This window comes from Apteryx rowi, unplaced genomic scaffold (assembly GCF_003343035.1).
Source record: "Apteryx rowi isolate R43461 unplaced genomic scaffold, aptRow1 scaffold_351, whole genome shotgun sequence".
NCBI lineage: Eukaryota > Metazoa > Chordata > Aves > Apterygiformes > Apterygidae > Apteryx > Apteryx rowi.
In genome coordinates, this window is record NW_020449986.1 from 414,679 (window position 1) to 434,823 (window position 20,145).

Sequence of the window (20,145 nt, forward strand, 5' to 3'; positions counted from 1 at the left end):
GGCGGGGCCCCGCCAGCGGCGGGGGGGGTGAGCGCGGTGCTGTGGCGAATCCCCGGGGGGAGGGAGGAGGGGGAGCCCCTTCGCCCCTCGTTTTCCTTCTGGAAGCTGCTTGTAGGAAGGGGAGCGTTTTGGGAAGCCAGCTAAAGCGCGCGGGGTTTAACAGACCGCTAGTGCGGGGAGAATCAAGCCTGCGGCTKTGCTAAGGGCTGAGCGATTGCAGGAAAAGCAATCTGTAAGTATGAAAGCAGTCGACTGGAAACCCCCGTAGGACTAGATCTGGCTTGAACAGAAGTCGAAGAATCCTGACCCGTTATGTCTTAATGCGTTTTATTTGTGAAATTACTATAGTCTGCACTGTAAAACAAGGTATGTGAGCAAGAAGTGAGCAGCAAGTTTCTCTCTGATGTTTTATTACATAATAGGGCATGTTACAGAGCAGGGTTCAGGTGCTGAGAGAGTCCACCATGGGTTATGATTCACTGGGGTTATGTGTGCTAATGTGCTGGGAGTGCAGCTTAAGCTCTTGCAAAGCACATACACTTTCAGTGAAGCCTGAGGGTGGCCTGCAGGGTTACAGAGATGTATTGAAGCAAGTTTCAGGGCTGGAAATGACTCCCCATTTATACAGTGTTTTAGTACTATATTGAGAAGGTGGAATTTTTGTGGCAAAATTTGCATGCCTAAACTTAGGAAAAAAGTAGTATACTTTGACTTAATTCCAAGGTCCGGGAAAGTAGAAGTCCTGTATAAATGTTTATTTTCAAACATGGTTTATAAATTGTGCCTCCCTTTGTCAGATTGTAATATAAGCTTGTTGTTGTTGTTGTTTTAAGAAGATGGCATGCCAGAAGTGCTTGGTGAAGAATCAGGAAGATTTACCAGAGAACAGCTATTTACAATGGTTGCAACAGCTTCTATCAACTTCAGTTCAATGATATGCTATTCAATTCTGGGACCCTTTTTCCCTGCAGAGGTAAACCAACAATTTAACCAGCTGCTCTTAAGCTGTTTTTTGTATGTTGAAACTTTTTAAAAGATCTTGAGCATCATAGGACTTTTGTGGCCGTGTGTGAGCTCTGAGTTACACTTTTCATTTGTGGGAATTCATAGCAAGAGACTGATGCTGGCTAAAATACCATAGAGCGTATGTAACAGTGACCTGGATCCTGTCTATAAACTAATTTCATCTTCCCTGTGGCTGCAGAGGAGACAGGAGACTAATGATAAGGCAAAGTCTGCTTGCTTGGCTTCAGGTGTGTTCAGACTTTCTGATAAGGCTTCAGTTCAGCAGTTGTTTCCTGCTGTCACTTGTATAGGTGTAGCTTCCACACAATCTTAAGTCCATGAAATGGGTCTCCAACCTGACATCTAGTCCTTAGTATGAAAAATGTCAGATTACTTTGGATTATATGGACAGGACAAATGAGAGRTAGAAGGAAAAATGTGTGCCTGGAGAAGTAAAATGTTGGTTTTTGCCCTGTGTTGCATAGTAGTTTGGTGGTAGAGCTGAGATTAAAACTCTAGCCATGTCCTGACTTGCACTGCAGTGCCTTAGCCACTCACTGACTGTTTTTCTTTATACATACCCACTTGTTAGCTCATGTTGGCTGTCTTTCACTGTGTTAAACTTACTGGCCTGGCGGAAAATGGCAGTTATGGCACTTTCCTGGTGGAAAAAAAAAATCTCTCATTGTATTGAGTGAATGCAATGCTTAAATAAGGATGGAACATAAATTGTCACAGTGCCTTTGTAGGAGAAGTCCATTTTTTTCAAGGCCAGGTTGTTCCCAATTATTCAACCTCTACCAGCAAAATCTGAAGATCGTTTTTCTCTGAATATTCCAGTGCACTGTCTCAGGAATGTACTTTTCCACTGAAGTGCTCTCAGTTGGACAGGTCAATAATTTGCCTGGTGTTTGTTATGGGGAGATGTGATACAATGAAGATAACAAGCTTTTCTGTTTGCTACCTTCCCACCGTGTGAGGGATCAAATCTCGCTGGCTCCACTTGCGCACCAGCTTAAGGGATCTGTATAAAGTCTGGTCACCTGTTCAGTAGTACAGCAAACAGCCTGGAATTTCCATTTCATTGCAGAATGAACATTGCTTTTTCCTTCATTAACTATAATTTAAATAGAGGAACAAGATATCTTTAAATTGTTGTGTTATTACCTTATCAGCCTCTATTCTCTTTGAGAAAGAAAATAGTTTTGTAACTGAACTGATGGAGAATAAAAAAAAAATTAGTGCAAGGCTTAAATGTTATTTGCCTCAAGAGTTTGCTTCCATCTTTACTAAGTTGTAATCTTTTTTTCTCCCTCTACAGGCAGAAAAAAAAGGTGCCAGTAACACAATTGTGGGCATGATTTTTGGATGTTTTGCTTTATTCAATTTCTTGACTTCTTTAATCTTGGGAAATTATGTAAGTAAAATTCAAGCTGTAGCTTATTTCTGTGATGACACAGGTTGATACATGAAGATAGTTCTCTAAGGCAGAGAAGAGAGGTGTCTCTTCAGTAGTGCCTTTGAAGGCTTGTCTGTATAGTAAGTGGAGTCTGGCTAGTCAGTCTGAATGGAGCTAAATTTTGTCAGTACAATTTAAAAATTACTCTTCACTACAATTCTTGAAGATAGGATAAGGTGGCCAACRCATCTCTGGTTTGCTCCTCTGATTAATTATTTTGTTTGCTTCAGAATAATCTGCTCATTAATTCTTTCTTTTACCTCCTTTTCCTCCTAACCTACCTTTCTCCACCCATTTTTTATTTATTGCACTTATTAATTCTGTTTGCCTTTGCCTATTTTATAAGGGCTTATTTTTTTTCTTTAGTCTGCTGCATCCATTCTTCTTTTCTGATATGTTGCCTTTTCATAACACTTTCTCCTATTACAACTCTCTGCTCCTTAACTCCTTTTCCCCTTCCTCTTCATTGTACCTCAGTATGAGGTAARTGTCTCCATTTCTTGCAACTTAATTTCTCACACAGATTCAGAATTTTTTTTCTTGCTGGGGAAATTACAAATAAATTACGTAACAGTTTATATATTCATATGCTGAAGTACCGCTGTTAGGTCTATCCAAGGAAGTACTGCTGCTGAATCATACCCTAAGTTGGGGCTTCTGCAATTTCACCATCTTCTGTTTCTTTGGCTGTGCAGTCTCTCCTCTGACCCATGGTGAATGATTTTCTTCTGGGGATAAGGTGGCTCGTCAAAATGTCACACAAGTGCTATTGGTCAGTCCAACCTAGGTGCCTGTGATGGCCTTCAGCTATGGCACAGACCTCACCAAGTACTTTGTAGATGGGAGGGAGCCGTCTTCACTGAAGGCACTGAAATGAGCAAGCCTTTATCCATAGAGGTGCACGGTCCATCACTCAGAAATCATGAGGATTTCRCTGAAACTCAACAAAATACTGGACTTTGCCCAGGCCTGAACAAGGCAAACAGGCTGAAATGTCTGCTTTCCTTAGGGGAAGTTATACTATGGAATTAGAAGCTCAGACGTACTCTGTTACTGGATTGAGTTAGCCTTATGGCATGCCTTTCGTCATCCGTCACCCAAGTGATAGAGTCTAAAATCAATGAAGATGAGGTCTCTTTTTCTGGTAATTTTGAGACTGGGGAAGGCTGGAGTTACCATGTTTCCTATCCCAAAGCTTTGTGGTATTAAAGTTCATGGTAAAATTGCTTTTGAACCAGCTTCCATTGACTCTTTTCTGAGGAAGTCTCTTCAGCTTCTCTTCTGCTGTAAATGTGGTGGGTTCTTTATTGCTGACTTGGCGTCACTGACAATACTGGAGGGGTCTGTAATACTTTGTGTGATTGTTTGTAATGATGAATGTTGCTGTAATCTGCTGCTGTACAGAAGCTGCAGCAAACAGCAGTGAAATAGTTAACTGCACCAATGTCCTACCATTCGGAAAACTGGGTTAAGTCACTTAACCATTTAGAATATTTTTAGGTTCAGTATTGTATGAAGGCTCACAGGCAGGAGCAGTTTCTCCAGATCTGTTAGTTATGTTTTCTGTGAAATGCCCATAATGTTTTGATTTCTTAACAGTAATGTAATTTGAAATATTTTTGATTTAGTTTTGAAATAATAACATATAAAAATGATACTTAATTTACAGCTTACACAAATTGGAGCAAAATTCATGTTTGTGGCAGGGATGTTTGTTTCTGGATGTGTTACAATTCTGTTTGGGTGAGTAATTTGGGGGTTTTGTTGCATTTTTATTTTTATTTATTTTATTTATTATTTATTTTCATTCATATGAAAAGGTGTTCACAAAACAAAACTGGAAACTCGTGGGCATCTTTTAGGTGTTGGATAGGTCACTTAACTTTTTTGCATCTTTACTTTTTATCTCTCCCTTGTAAAGCAGAATGAGCACTTCTCTTTCAGTAGATTTCCAGGCTAGTTTAGTACCTGGAAAGCAAAGGATGAAGGTCCTATATATGTAAATAACTACCTTAGTTAATGGCAAGAATTTTGTTAAAGTGCAGCAATAAGGGAACTATTTATGCACGATATTTTAATTATTCCTTTCTTTAAAAAATTATTGATTGCAAATGAGAAGATTTGTCTGGCAGCCAGTGAGAGTAAGCTGCTCATTTTAGCAAAATAAAAGTTTTATTAAAAATAAAAGAAGCTCTTGTTAGGTAGTTTTAACTTGTTACATCAGGCTCCTCACATAGTTACTTGGAAAAGCTATGAAATACAGCAGAAGGCATTGGAGTTTTTCACAGCTTAGGAGGGTACTACCCTTGTCCCTTGCCCTTTCCACCACCAAAGAAAGGGGAAAGGAGAAAACTGTCAAAAATAATTTGAGAGAGGTTGAATGACTTTACCAATGCGATTCCAAAAGATGTAGCAATAGATGGCATTGAGACTCTTGTAACTGTGTCCTTTAACTAAGAAGAAGTGCTGTTGCAGAAGTCTTTAGCAGATGACTTGTTGCATCTTAAGAATGCATATTAAGAACTTACTCTTTTTCAGAGTGCTGGACAAGGTGCCCAGTGGAACAGTGTTCATCAGTTTGTGCTTTTTAGTAAGAGCAATGGATGCAATGGGTTTTGCAGCAGCAATGACAGCATCATTTTCAATCCTTGCGAAGGCATTCCCCAATAATATAGCTACTGTCATGGTAAGTGCAAAAACCAATATTATAACTGAGTACCCACAACACAGTGAATTTACCTGTAGGCAGCCTAAAACCAGTAGAATAAAATTTACTCTCTCATATTCAGGTGTATTTGAAATAGTCATGTAAGGTTCATTCATAATCTAGAATCACAATTCTAGAACAAGTTTAATCTTACCATAATTTCAATTAAATATAGATAATCAAGCAGTATGTATTAGTTGCTTAAATTTTGAAGACAGCTCACTGAACTGATGGTAGTAGTAATCTCTTCAGTTGAAACCAGATTATTAAAATGATAATGCAGCTTTTAATAACTATTTCCACATGGATGGTAGGAATATTCATGACTCCAATTTATTCAATAAATTTGAATAATTCATTCAAATAGTGTTGATTTAAACGAATGAGAGATACAAAACTGGAAACAACTTTGGTTTTGTTCTCCTTGCATAATCTATTGATAAGTGCGGTAAGATATTGATAAGATATGACAAGAGGAGAGCTAGAACTTCTTGAAATCTGAAGAGCTCTGTGGTCATCAGTGATTCAGACCAGTTAGAGATTACCTTTATTTAATTGTTTTTTTACTATTGGGGGAAAAAATGCTTTATATTTAATAAAATACTGCTTTTACTGTCTGCTCTTTAATTCTAGTTTCAATCCAAATACAGACTGACAGAAATAATTGGGTTAAACTTTAATTAATGAATAAATGTTAAGAACATCCTTTAGAATATTTAATAAAATTGAGAAAGTTGGTGCTTTTATTACGATTCTTGTTAAGCCATATAGTTGCTTCTATAAATGTATATACAAATAATTGATATTAAAAAACTACTAAATTGTATCAGCAACAAGGAACTGGCATTTTCTTTGAAAAGCAGGTAATACATAGTAATCATGCTTTGGATTTATTCAGTCAATAATGTTAAGGTCTCCTGTTTGCAAATTTTAAAATGTAATTTAAATAAATAAACGAAGTAACCTCAACTTAAAGGAGCCTAGCTGGAGATAAAAGACGTATACAGTTGTCTGTCTTGCCATCAGACCTAAAGAAAAAAAAATTGCCTGAAACACTAATGGCAGCAGAATAAAAATGATGCATTGCTGAAAACAGTAAGTGGTAGTGTAAGTCACCTCAAGAACACAATTATAAATATAACACAGCCATGGCTTGATACCTGCCTTTGCTTAACTGTCAGAAGACTTGCTGAGAACTTTTTAAATGTTAATCTGTCTGCCTTATCATATACCATGATAGCATGTTCTGCCTAAGAATAAAACCTCTTCAAATTCATCCATGTAAACTTACTGTCCTTAAGCTTCATGCCTTCAAAATGAACATGATGAAGAGCTCTTCTTGCTATTGTATTTAGGTGCCCTTATGGTGGTTGCAAAAGCAGTAGGCAGAAAGAAAAGCTGGCTAGTTTATCCTAGGATGCACCTTGATTTAAATAAAGCCTGAAGGAATGAATGAGGAATTTTAGCCTTGCTTCCTGTTGCCCTTCTTGATATTGCTAGAAACTAAAAAGTGCTTTTCCTCTCCTTACCCTTTTGGTACCAACTTTCAGCCCACTTTTTACCCATTGGATGCCCTAGAGAACGCATAGGGGAGTTATTAAGTGTCGGTATGTCAGCCTTTTTGAAGTGAGAAGTCCAGCATCTGTCAATGTTGTCCTTCTATTAGAGGGAGTAYAGAACTGCAAAATGTAAGCAGTATCACTCTTCATATAATATCATGTACACCCTGATGTGTACTAATCCAGTGCCTTATCCCCCCAAAATGGATTTGTTAATTCAGTAGGACTGAATGATACATAGCCTGATTTTAAGTTGGAGTCTCCTCAAGCATAAATATTTTAGTCCCAGAGCAACAGAAGTAAAAGCATAATTTGGATGCAGTTTGGATCCTCCACTCCAGAGGTATTTGTCTTTTCTGGCTTGTATTAGTAAAGTTAAAGCCAAATAATTTGCTTGTGTAGATGAAACTCTATGATCTTTGCAAGTCCCAGAAGTTATCAAAAGTTTAACTATAAGTAACTCTTTTGACCAACTGTTACTTGTTGCAAGGGTTGGTCTATGCATTGATTAATGAAATGTTGAGGCAAGTATTAAGTGTTGACTATGGTGTTGTAATGCAAGGAGATTTAAATGCAACTGTATTACTGTCTTTTTTTTTTTTTAATTAAAATCTGATAAAAGAAGTAAGATTTTTTTTGTCCATAACTTAAGCTGAGTTTTCCCCAGTGCAATTTCAGTGTTACTCTCTACCCACAGTCACTAAATCCAAACAGTTGGTTATGGAGGGAAGGCTTTAACTTGAGACATCTAACTCATCCTACAAGATGAGGTGCATCCAGGTAGGCTTGTCTGAGTCTTCCCCCTCGGGCTGTAATGTAACTTTGCATGTGGGAGAAATGATCACTTCAGCCTGAGTTGTCCTGTGGATGCTGTCTGTCAGTAAAGCAATCGTCTTGTCTCAGGAGTTAGACACATTTGGTGGCAGCTGAGTGGCTAACACTGCAATGAATTCAAATAGAAGTGGTTCTCTGTAATGAAGCAAAAGAGGTAATAGCTGTTACCCAGACAACTGTAAAATTCCTTTTGCTAACCCCCTTTGTAAAGGTCTCTACTGGCTGTTATTCCCCTTAGTGATGAAGTTTCTCTTTTTTCTAGCCTGACTACATTGTACTGCTCCTCAGAGAAGTGGTTAGCTTTTTATTGTTATATTGGAATTTCTTAGCAAACTGACTTTTTCTATTTGTTTTCTTTCTCATCCTTTAGGGCAGCCTTGAAATTTTTACAGGGCTTGGACTGGTGCTGGGTCCACCTTTAGGTGGCTTTTTATATCAATCATTTGGTTATGAGATCCCTTTCATTACACTGGGATGTCTAGTGTTGGTCTTGGTGCCTGTGAATATGTGCCTATTACCAAAATACGGTAAGCTTCCTTCTTCCTGACTCCTCTGGTTCATCCGCTTGAGACAAATGGCTAAACTAAACCTTAATTTCGCATGTATATAAATGTCCATTAGAAAAACATCAACTTCTGGAATCTGATCCAGCTCAGAGGGCAGAGCTCCAGCTAAATTAATTTGTGCTCTTGATCAGGCCAATATTTTAATGCTAACTAAAACTAATGCATGCAGATTGCCTAGAATGAATCCAACCTCTTATGTTCATTTCTGAAAACACTAAGCTCTCTGTATAGAAATGAACTGAGATATATTTTTGTTTCATTGTGTCTCCTTAGCTTCAGGGCTTTTAAAGGATCAGTTGTATCTGCTTAGTATCAGCTTATCATTGTAGCTAGTTGAAGAAAGGCTGGAGATATGTTTGGCCTGGAACAAGAGAACTTGACATATTTGAGGGGTTAATGCTGGGATACCCCGCCTCCCCCCCCCCCCCCGAATTACAGGGAGAGCAAAGGGGGCTATTTATACTGTGTGGTGCAAGATCTGGTTAACATGAATGGATGTTAAAGTTAATAAACAGAGGTTTTAACTGTAATGCTTCAGGTTATCTAAATTTTCCTAAATTTTAGATAGTGCTGTTTGGAACAATGGTAGCTTAAAAATAAGTCTTTGTGCAAGATGATAATTATCAGGTTACAACTGCATAACAGTCCAGTATTGGCTTCCATTTGCTTGTTAGATAACAAGCTTAATAGGGCTATAAAAGGGAAAATACTGTTTTTTGTTTTTATTTTTAGGGGCAAAACAGGAAAATGACTCATAAGCTTATGCTATGAAAAAGAATGCAACTTTCCCCCTTTTTCTTTTGAGACAGATTCAATCCCTAGCAAGGACTCCTTTTGGAAGCTCATTCTTCTGCCAAAAGTCTTGCTTCTCTGTCTTACTATATTTTCTCTAAGTGCATGCTTGGGCTTTTTGGATCCCACAATGTCTCTGTTTATCCTAAAGAAGGTAAGTCGTCTTAACATGCAAGAGAGTAGTGACTTCCTAAATAGTGGATAATTGGTTATAAATCTAGTTTAAATACTGTAAACAATATTAAACCTTATCCAAATCCACTAGTTTTAGTTTGCTTTTAATAATTTGATTTCCGCAGTACTGACAAATCACAGTTCCCATTTACAGGCATACCTCAGATATTGCGGGTTCGGTTCCAGACCACCACAATAAAGCGAATATCGCAATAAAGCAAATATCGCAATAAAGCGAATATCGCAATAAAGCGAGTCACACAGATTTTTTGGTTTCCCAGTGCATATAAAAGTTACGTTTACGCTATACTGTAGTCTATTAAGTGTGCAATAGGATTATGTCTAAAAAACAATGTACATACCATAATTAAAAAATACTTTATTGCTAAAAAATGCTAACCATCATCTGAGCCTTCAGCTAGTCATAATCTTTTTGTTGATGGAGGGTCTTGCCTCAGTGTTGATGGCTGCTGACTGATCAGGGTGGTGGTTGCTGAAGGTTGGGGTGGCTGTGGCAACTTCTTAAAATAAGACAGCAATGAAGTTTGCCATATCGATTGACCCTTCCTTTCACGAAGGAAGCATGTAGCATGTGATGCTTTTTGATAGCATTTTACCCACAATAGAACTTCTTTCAAAATTGGAGTCAATCCTCTCAAACCTTGCCTCTGCTTTATCAATTAAGTTTATGTGATATTCTAAATTCTTTGTTACCATTTCAACAATGTTCACAGCATCTTCACCGGGAGTAGACTCCATCTCAAGAAACCACTTTCTTTGCTCATCCATAAGAAGCAACTTCTCATCCGTTAAAGTTTTATGATGAGATTGCAGCAATTCAGTCACATCTTCAGGCTCCACTTCTCATTCTCGTTCTCCTGCTGTTTCCACCACATCTGCAGTTACTTCCTCCACTGAAATCTTGAACCCCTCAAAGTCATCCACGAGGGCTGGAATCAACTTCTTCCAAACTCCTGTTAATGTTGATATTTTGACCTCCTCCCATGAATCACGAGTGTTCTTAATGGCATCTAGAATGGTGAATCCTTTCCAGAAGGTTTTCAATTTAATTTGCTCAGATTCATCAGAGCAATCACTGTCTATGGCAGCTATAGCCTTACGAAAAGTATTTCTTCAATAATAAGACTTGAAAGTTGAAATTACTCCATGGGCTGCAGAATGGATGTTGTGTTAGCAGGCATGAAAACAACATTAATCTCGTTGTACATCTCCATCAGAGCTCTTGGGTGACCAGGTGCATTGTCAATGAGTGTTAATATTTTGAAAGGAATCTTTTTTTCTGAGCAGTAGGTCTCAACAGTGGGCTTAAAATATTCAGTAAACCATGTTGTAAACAGATGTGCTGTCCTCCAGGCTTTGTTGTTCCATTTATAGAGCACAGGCAGAGTAGATTTAGCATAATTCTTAAGGGCTTTAGGATTTTCAGAATGGTAAATGAGCTTCAGCTTAAAGTCACCAGCTGCATTAGCCCCTAACAAGAGAGTCAGCCTGTCCTTTGAAGCTTTGAAGCCAGGCATTGACTTCTCCTTTCTAGCTATGAAAGTCCTAGATGGCATCTTCTTCCAATAGAAGGCTGTTTCGACTACACTGAAAATCTGTTGGTTAGTGTAGCCACGTTCATCAAGTATCTTAGCTAGATCTTCCGGAGAACTTGCTGCAGCTTCTACATCAGCACTTGCTGCTTCACCTTGCACTTTTATGTTATGGAAATGGCTTCTTTCCCTAAACCTCATGAACCAACCTCTGTTTGCTTCAAACTTTTCTTCTGCAGCTTCCTTACCTCTCTCAGCCTTCAGAGAACTGAAGAGAGTTCGGGCCTTGCTCTAGAGGAGACTTTGGCTTAAGGGAATGTTGTGACTGGTTTGATCTTCTAGCCAGACCACTCAAACTTTCTCCATATCAGCAATAAGGCTGTTTTGCTTTCTTATCATTCGTGTGTTCACTGGAGTAGCACTTATAATTTCCTTCAAGAACTTTTCCTTTGCATTTGCAACTTGGCTGTTTGGCACAAGAGGCCCAGCTTTCAGCTTCTCTTGGCTTTTGATATGCCTTCCTCACTAAGCTTCATCATTTCTAGCTTTTGATTTCAAGTGAGGAACGTGTGACTCTTCCTTTCCCTTGAACACTTAGAGGCCATTGCAGGGTTATTAATTGCCCTAATTTCAATATTGTTGTGTCTCAGGGAATAGGGAGGCCTGAGGAGAGGGAGAGAAACGGGGGAACGGCCGGTCGGTGGAGCAGTCAGAACACACACAACACTTATCGATTAAGTTTGCTGTCTTATATGGGTGCAGTTCGTGGCACCCCAAAACAATTACAATAGTAACATCAAAGATCACTGATCACAGATCACCATAACAGATATAATAATAACGAAAAGGTTTGAAATATTGTGAGAATTACCAAATGTGACACAGAGACACGAAGTGAGCACATGCTGTTGGAAAAATGGTGCTGATAGACTTGCTCAACACAGGGTTGCCACAAACCTTCAATTTGTAAAAACCGCAATATCTGCAAAGTGCAGTAAAATGAGGTATGCCTGTACTTCATCTGTTGATGCGAGGTGTCAGTACCTCTGAAAATGAAGAAGTCTAGGGCCTTTAAAATCTATATTTTTTCCAGTTAATTGGCTTTCAACTGCAGAGTCCCTTCTCTGAACAGGCACAGCAACTGATTTTGTAAACTGGGACTTTTCCTTCTTTATGAAAGTAAATTCTGTAAAATTGCAACAGTTACTAACAATGTTGTATCTGTAGATGGGGACATTTATTTGGGGGGATATGATGTCACTGCTTTGCCATCTCTTAAAGCAATGGCAATATTAAACTGATTGCAACTATGTAGCCTGCTGGCTGACTTTTTTCACTCATTAGAAGGCAAATGCTCCCCCACCACCACCACCACCACCACCACCAATGTCCACAGTATTTAAGATAATGAATTTGAAGTAAGCAGTTCTGTTACAGCTTGAAGTCAGGTAATGATTTTTGAATGGTTTATTTTTTAGTAGCTTGTCTAGGGAATAGCATTTCACAGGTTGTAGTGCTACTGTTATATTTTTTCCTCTCTAGTCCAGCATTTAGAGCACTCATCCAGGATAGAGGAGACTTGGAGCTAACCTGTTCCATCACTGGAGATGTAAATGTATGTTTTGACCATCCAGGCAGGGTCTGTAACTATCCTGCTGTAGAATATTCTGCACTTGTGTAGCTCTTCTGCTTTCTCTCTGCTTTGCACTAGCAGACACTCACTGTAAAAGGACTGTAGCCTTGGTGAGTGTTTTAACCACTAAATTAGTTATTATCATGTTCTTGCATATGGCAAGAAAATAATGAATATTTATATAGTCCATGCCACATGAAACACCTTGGAATACCTTATAATGGGTAGTTAAAACACTCATTTGAGAAGCTAGTAGACTTTTGGTTCATTCTATACTTTGCTTCATTATAGGAAGGTGACTCTACATTAGGAAACTGTAGACCTCAGGGTACTTGTAAAAAGCCTCTTATTCATTCTAGTAAAAATCCTCCTCTGGTTGAAAAGCCCAAGTTGTGTTTTGTAGTACCACTTGCTTTAAAAATGCACTGATTTACAATGGATGACCACAGTATTTATGCTTTTCAAAGTGAAAGTAAAACTGATGTTTGGAGACGCTGAGGCTAAATCCACCTAAATTTCTGTGTCCGAAATGTCTCTTTCAAATATGCCAGATATCGATGTTAGAATCCAGTGTGCTGGCCTAGGGACCAAGCTCAGTGTTACACTTAAGATTATTTAGGCTTGATTTGCATACAGTCATGTCAGCCCTTGTCACTTCACGCTAAGACATGGAAGTGGAAGAAGGCTGGAGCTTTGCTGATGACTTCAAATACTTCACAAACCTCTGTATGACACAATAAAACCCAATACTAAAAATTGTGCATGGATTTCAGCAGTTTGACCTAAAATACAATTCTCAGATTGTCCTTCAATAAATGTTGCATATGCGTTTTTAGATTTTTTTTTTTTCTTTCTTTCTTTTCATAGTTCAAACTCCCAGCTGGTTATGTGGGCTTAGTATTTCTAGGTTTGGCACTCTCGTATTCCCTGTCTTCTCCCCTCCTCGGACTCTTAAGTGACAAGCTGCCAGTGAGTACTGTCCTGTTGTTTGTGTAGTATTATTAAAGCACTGTATATATATATATATATATATATATATAGTTAATACTGGAGAACTTTTGATATTGAAACAATAGATGTAGGAGCAGTACTGTAAAGGGATGTCTTTCAGCACCTTGCACGTGCACTGAATCCTGTCAGTTGAAAGGTGTCCTGTGCAGGGTTCATATATTTAAGAATATAAGAAAGTCCAAAATCATAAAAGACAGTGGACAAGTATCCTGTAGTTGAAATACATTGAACTTATCTGGTAGACTAAACATAGTCCACTTTCCAGCCAATATGGAAAGTGATAAAACTCATCAGATTTATGTTTTTTTCTACCCCTCTAATTTTATCAACTTTTGGGAAAAAGAAGCCAGCTGTATTGACTTCTATCTCTTAATAAATGTATTATCAGAATTATTTGTGTATCAGCACACCTATTGGCTATGGCAGGAGAGCTGGCCTTTCATAGCTGGTTCTCTAGCTCTGTTTAACTGCAGCATAGGAATCAACTTTGAGCTGTATATCTAATGCTGCCTTGTTGACAGCCACTGCTGACTGATCAAAGACACAAAACAGCCTAGATTTTGCATGATTGGCATGAATGGCAGTGCCAGTTTTCTGATGCTTTTTTTCCCCAGCACAAATAGTGGCCTTTGACCATACGTTATAATTACATGCAATGCTATATGGTGTTTCTTATCTTAAGGAAGAGTAAGACCTAAAACATTTTGCTAGCGGAACAGTATCCCTCCTTACTCAGCATCCTGAAGAAATTTCTGTATTAAGCAGCTCCTGCCAGAGATTGCATTTGTGGCAAGGAAAGATGAATTCAGTGTTTCTTGCTGGTGTTCAAAACTTACAGAGAAATTTTGAATCCCTAGCTGGTGTGTAATGGTGGTCTCTATAGGAGCAATACTGTTTAGAAGATGAAGATTTAGAAAAAAGGATTAGGAAAGGTGAAATGGTTACATTACAAATTCACATCTTTAAACTACGTACCTTTTTCTTCTCTTTCACAGTACCTCAGGAAATGGCTGCTGGTCTCTGGAGGCTTAATAACAGCAGTGTGCTTTTTCATGTTAGGACCTGCTCCTGTACTGCACATTGAAAGGTAGAGGATTGYTTCTTCTTGAAACTTCTTGAACCATCTCCATAGTTATATATGTCCACAAATCTATAGTTAGCACCTCTGACCATGAAAAAGCAATATTTCTTTGTCTCAAACATGAGGCTATGAATGTACATCAGTAGAAGCATCTGAAAACTGAGGTGTGGCTAAAATAGAAGAGAAATTACAGCTTCTTAAAATGGACCTTTTTCTTTATTTTTTATTATTGTATTTGTTCGTGTTAATATGTGTACAGTGGGAAGAGTGCTGCTTTTTATTTTCCTTTCCTCCCAATTCTGTGGCATTTCCAGTGCAGTAAAACAAAGTCCTCTTTCTGTCTTATTTTTATAATCTCAGTTTCATCAAAGTTTATCAACTATGGGTTTTGTGTGCATGGCTGTGCAGCACTGTTCAGTTTTCTCTCTCCCTATGTAGATTACATAGGAGATTACATTTTCCCTGAGGAAAATGCCAGGATATAGCTTTGATTTCAACTAGCTGAATAGAGACAATGTCCGTCTTACCTGAACATTGCATTGCCATGTTAATTCACAACAAAACAGTTTCTGCTACATTTACAAAACAGCTGTAGAATCCTTTTGTCCTGGGTTATATACTCTGTTAAWGTTGGTGATAGACTTGCTAATGTGTAGAATTGGTCAACTCTTTCTTCCCAGGCTCACACTTTTTAAAGAAGATAATACATTTCAAACTGAGCTGGTGAGAAAAAGAAATCAGTAAAATCTTCAACAGTGTCTTCTTTATCTAAATCTTTTGGGGCATAATATGTTAGGCTACAAAACTTCCCCTGCAAAATCCTTCACTCGTGCAACAAACCAAGTCTGGAGTTTGAACATATGTATTGTTGAATTAAGCTCATTTGCTGACTGTTTCTGTGCATGCTCCTCATAAGCTGAACTTCATTTAATAAGGAAATATTTGACTCAAGCACAGAATCTTAAAAATTATTTTACAAAAACGTTTTTACATGGAGAGTTTTATTTTCCAGTCCTAGTGTTCATTTAAAATAGAGTTCATTTTGGCTTCAAGAAACCTAGTTTTCTGGTCAGTCATGGAGAGCTGATACAGCAGCCTTCAGTCAAATGGTATGCTGATTTGAAAAAGATTCTTAAACAATTAACTACTTTTAAGTGCCTCTTTTGCAGTCAGCTGTGGATGTTTGTCCTAGTGCTGGTTTGGATTGGCTTTTCCCTTGGCATGAGTGCTATCCCAGTATTTCCAGAGATACTGCATTGTGCGTAGTAAGTTATTTTGTCCAACATATCTTTCATGTTACCTTTCATAGTAGAGAACTCAAGTTACACCATATTTTTAGGAGTGAATGTTAAGTGGATTTTTGGTATGGCTTTTTTCCCCTTTTGAGACAAAGGTAGTGAGTAATACTTAAAAGCTTACACTACTTTTTGTCCTATTTTTTTTTGATTGACCACCTCAATAAGACTCCGTCATTATGTTCCCAAATACAATTTTGTGTGTACCTGTGTGCTATAAGCGCTCTGAAGTTCAGCTCATTTTGGTTCTTATAGTAAGGGGCAACCTTGGTGCAGTTTCATATACATGGGATTTATTTCAGCTTCTTAGGAAGATTGATAGCCAGCAATTTTCGCTGGATTTTCAGGATGCATTGGCATTAACAACTGCACCTACAGGAGTCATACTTGCTCAAAGTACAAGGTCTGTGATATGGCTTGTCAGTAATGACCTAAGATGGTCTTAGTTTACTCTGTATTAGAGTGAATTCCTCTTAAAACAAGATCTTTCCTTCTTAAAATCCATCTGTCATTGTTTTACACTTGACATATGACATATGGGGAATGAGTGATGCTGTGATAAACAGACATGACTCTGCTGTACATTCTTGCTTGTTCCTATTTGTCATGTGCAAGTTAAAAGGAGAGGAAAAAAACCTGTCCCTATAGGGAAAGGCTATAGATTGAGATGCAATGCTGTATTACACCTAGTCTAACTGGTCTGTCTTTCTATAGCGAGAATGGATTTGAAGAAGGTCTGAGTCTTTTGGGACTAGTGTCTGGGCTCTTCAGTGCCATGTGGTCCCTCGGGTAGGTAAACAGTCACCTTTGGATAAACTGTTAGTGTTTGGTTGTTCTACACTGTTGTCACATGAAAGCCTGCCACATCACAACTAAAAATCTTCCACTGCGGACATTGTTTTGACTTTGATTCAAAAGGGTCTTACTAAACAGGTGTCTAGTGGACATGTTAAAATGTAACTTGTTGCTCAACAGAGGGAATGGGCTCTGAACTCATCTTCCTTGAAATGTATAGCCCTTCATATCGAAAAACTGCTGTGATTAAGTGGATGTTAGTTCGCCCTTCTGTGTGGTCATTTTTGTTACCACTGAAATCTTTAGTGTTTAATATTTAGACAGATGTTTAATATTTAGAAGATGCTTTACAGAGCTAAGTCCTCCTACATGGAATGAAGTAGACAGCATCTGCTTCTGACTTGCTTCTTTTCCCCCTCTCTGTTTCCACATTTACCTTCTTTTGTCCTGGATAGCTTAGGACATAATCTCTTCTCTTACAGCCCCAGCCATTATTCAAGGTCTATGTTTGCACAGCTTAGCAGAGCATATCTGAACTTCTTCCCCAGTGGTTGTAACAGAAGTGGGTGAAAGATGCTACCAGCAACTSCTTTCAGAGTTGTCACTTAGTGGGGATGGACACAGACCTGCTATTGACAGCCACTTCCAGCATTTTTTATTTTTCAGTCCTTGTAGTCTTCTGTGACTGCTGGTGGGTTTTAATGGTACAAATTTGCACCATTTTGAAAGATAACTGAAGAACTAGCTGTCCTGTTTATCTGGTCTAGGAGTTAGTACAGGTACATGTAGTACAAAGTTACCAAAATGCAATTTTCTGCTGTTACCAAATATGTTCCTCTATCCTTATAGCATTTTGTMCCCAGCTGTAGCAGGTGACCATGTCATGTAATCCCTTTCATAAGGTGACAACCACTGCATAACTTTGAGGACATTTTTACAGAGGTGTGGAGGTTATGTACAGCTCATCCTTGTAGTGACTGCAGTGATGAAAACCATATCTGCCACAGTGTGCCTTCCCCCCGCCTGTATCCATCAGTCTTTTGTCTTGAAGTTTGGAAAGTTTAAATTTGGAGGGATGAGGGTTTAAATTTTCTTGTGGCAGAGATGATCTGTGTAGATACTCTGTTAAAGCATGGTTCTTATGGAGCCTCTAAGCAGTCCTGGATACAGAAAAGAGTGTATTCAGTGCTATGATATGAGCTTCTTCTCCAGCTGAGGTAACTAAGCAGGTTTATTGGAGCCATGGCAAACAAAGAATTCATACTTATTGTGGATTATAGGAAAGGTAGGTCTGTGGAAGACAATCTGTTGACAAAGAATGAACCGATGGAGAGAGGCCACAAGGCACAACATGCTGATAATGTGATCTGTTATTTTTTCTTTGGCATGCCAACACCTCATTTTGATTTGTTGCAGGGCATTCGTAGGTCCCACTCTAGGAGGATTTCTATATGAAAAGCTGGGTTTTGAATGGGCATCAGCCATCCAAGGAGGATGGTCACTGCTAAGTGTAAGTAATCACAATTTTTTGCTTGTTATATCTATTGCAATTATAAGTTATTACATTAGGTCATTATTATTAGGATTGTAATTGACTCTTTCCTCAAAGGGACTCGCAATTGGAATATTCTATATCGTTGAGGCCACAAGGAGGAGGTATGCTGAGATATTTATTCTTTCTTTTACTTACAGCCTTATAAAGCAAATTTTTGAAAGGTGTGCTTTCATTTTTTTACCTCATTACCAACACAGTAATGACAAAATGAGCAGTAAAAATATTGCTTAAATACTTTCTTTGTCTGTATGCTTTACGAAATCCCCACTGAGCTAAACAGAGACCTATACCAAGTAATGCCCGTTCTGTACACAGTACTGGTCCTGCAGCACAGGGCAAGTAGCAGGTCTATGGCATTAAAGAGCAAATGCTACTGATAGTTCCTCCAGGAGGTTGTCTGTGAGCTGTATTGTGTCAGTAGGAATGATAGATTTGAAAGCTATTGCTTGTATGTATGTGCTTGCATGTGTATGCGATATAAGGAAATGAATTCAGTGATCCAAGCAGCTCTTCCCATGTTTCGTCTGGCTTTTATGCTATAATGTTACTATTGTGTAGAAATATCTAGAGAATATTAAACCTGATTCTTCCTCCTCCTTTTATTTTCCCTTTGCAAACAGTTCCAGTTCCAGCCTGCAAAACCCTCCTGATAATAATGAAGAAAGAACTCGTCTATTGGGTAGTGAAACATAGCCAGACATACTTTTGGATTGTCTCTTTACTATTGTGGTTTAACTCAGTCTTGAGATGAGTGGACTTAGAAGTGTTTCATTATTCTCAAGTTAGGATATATGATCTACTAGTGAACAACAAGTTTTACCAAACCAGTGGTTTACTTTAGCTGCATCTCTGTTTTGAAACACTAAACACTGACTGCCTTTCTTTTTGGAAGTGCTCATGTGGATTGGCTGAACTGATGAGTAATTCTCAGACGTCAGCCTGTTTAACCGTGTTCCAAGTACAGTGCACCACTGCATGTGAAGAGGTGTATTTTCAAATGTCTAGCTTTTACACTTGAGTCTGCTCTGGGTTATTCATAGATAAAACTACTGTTTTTACTACCATGKTTTTTTGTATCATTTTTAAAGGAAGATCATAATCCTGTAATATTTCAACTGATAAGATAAAATGTTGAAATGGAATTTGAAATGGCAAAACATTAAGCACAATATTGTTTTCAATAAAACAACTTTTTTCTGAAGTTCTATGAACTTTCTTAGACAAGAAAAGCCTGAAAGACTTTGTGTGTAGCAGTACTTGTATTGTGTGAAAGTGCGCCTGAGAATGGAAGGCAAAGGTAATGAAGAGAATACTGCGTCTACACACAGAACTCATCTTCAGTCCTGGAGGAAATTTGGCATTTGTGTGTGTGTGTGCATGTAGGTATGTACATTATATGTATATTTCGTATTATATGTGAAGGCTCARCTTGGTCTGTGAGAGGTCTATATTGCTAATAAATGCCAACTAATGCACTAATTGCCTCTGCAACAGAAAGTCTCTCAAAATCTAGGGCTACCATTCTCCAACACTTGTGTGCAAAAAAATCAAACCAAAAGAAAATAAAAACAAAAAACCCCATCCCCACCACTGACAAAAAAGCTCTTCCCCTCTGGAGGCTAAGCAAAAAAGGCAAAGCGAACTGAAACAAGGACATGGCTGGGAAGCTGACACTAGTCTTCAAGTCTTCACATGTGGCACGAGTCTTATTTTTTTTTTTCTTGAACCCACAACTGTGTCCTAAAAGGGATTTCCTATGGCAGCTGTTTTTCCATACATAAGAAAAATGGCTTAATTTCTAGTTCCAGCAATTTTCAGTCAAATTCCTTTGTTGCGAATAGCTAGTGGTATTTACATGAGAAATACTTCAGAATTCTGCCTCTGCCCAAGCCTTTTTTGAGATACTAGCAAGACAAACTGCTCTGATACCCAGCTGAGCTCTGAAGGATCAGGGTAGCAAAGGGAAGGTATCTTCTGAGAACATCCTAGCAATAGCTCCCTTTCCTTTTGTATTGGGGAATGTAAGACTCATCCTATCATAAAAGTGCCAATCCTGCCACTGCTGGGTGTGAGAGAGATGAAAAGCTGTGAGAATCAGAGGTAGCTGCAAGGTGAAGGAATGCAGG

The 20,145-nt window shown here is 38.4% G+C and overlaps 1 protein-coding gene across 4 annotated transcripts in view; it reads left to right on the plus strand.

The window, feature by feature from the left end:
* SLC18B1 (solute carrier family 18 member B1) overlaps positions 1-19,460 on the plus strand; it is a 22,450-nt gene extending 2,990 nt beyond the window's left edge. The window contains exons 1-15 of one of the 4 annotated variants that reach the window (XM_026072801.1): positions 211-366; positions 834-973; positions 2,327-2,422; positions 4,134-4,207; positions 5,003-5,150; positions 7,935-8,091; positions 8,940-9,076; positions 13,150-13,251; positions 14,289-14,380; positions 15,544-15,639; positions 16,384-16,458; positions 17,881-17,974; positions 18,074-18,120; positions 18,640-18,698; positions 19,222-19,460. In XM_026072801.1, coding sequence (XP_025928586.1) covers positions 321-366; positions 834-973; positions 2,327-2,422; positions 4,134-4,207; positions 5,003-5,150; positions 7,935-8,091; positions 8,940-9,076; positions 13,150-13,251; positions 14,289-14,380; positions 15,544-15,639; positions 16,384-16,458; positions 17,881-17,974; positions 18,074-18,120; positions 18,640-18,698; positions 19,222-19,229 — 1,371 coding nt within the window. In that variant the 5' untranslated portion in view covers positions 211-320 and the 3' untranslated portion in view covers positions 19,230-19,460. Of the gene's footprint in view, positions 1-210; positions 367-833; positions 974-2,326; positions 2,423-4,133; positions 4,208-5,002; positions 5,151-7,934; positions 8,092-8,939; positions 9,077-13,149; positions 13,252-14,288; positions 14,381-15,543; positions 15,640-16,383; positions 16,459-17,880; positions 17,975-18,073; positions 18,121-18,639 lie in introns of those variants that run through there. The other 3 variants (XM_026072800.1, XM_026072802.1, XM_026072803.1) reach the window with 3 other exon arrangements.
* The last annotated feature ends 685 nt before the right edge of the window (positions 19,461-20,145 follow it).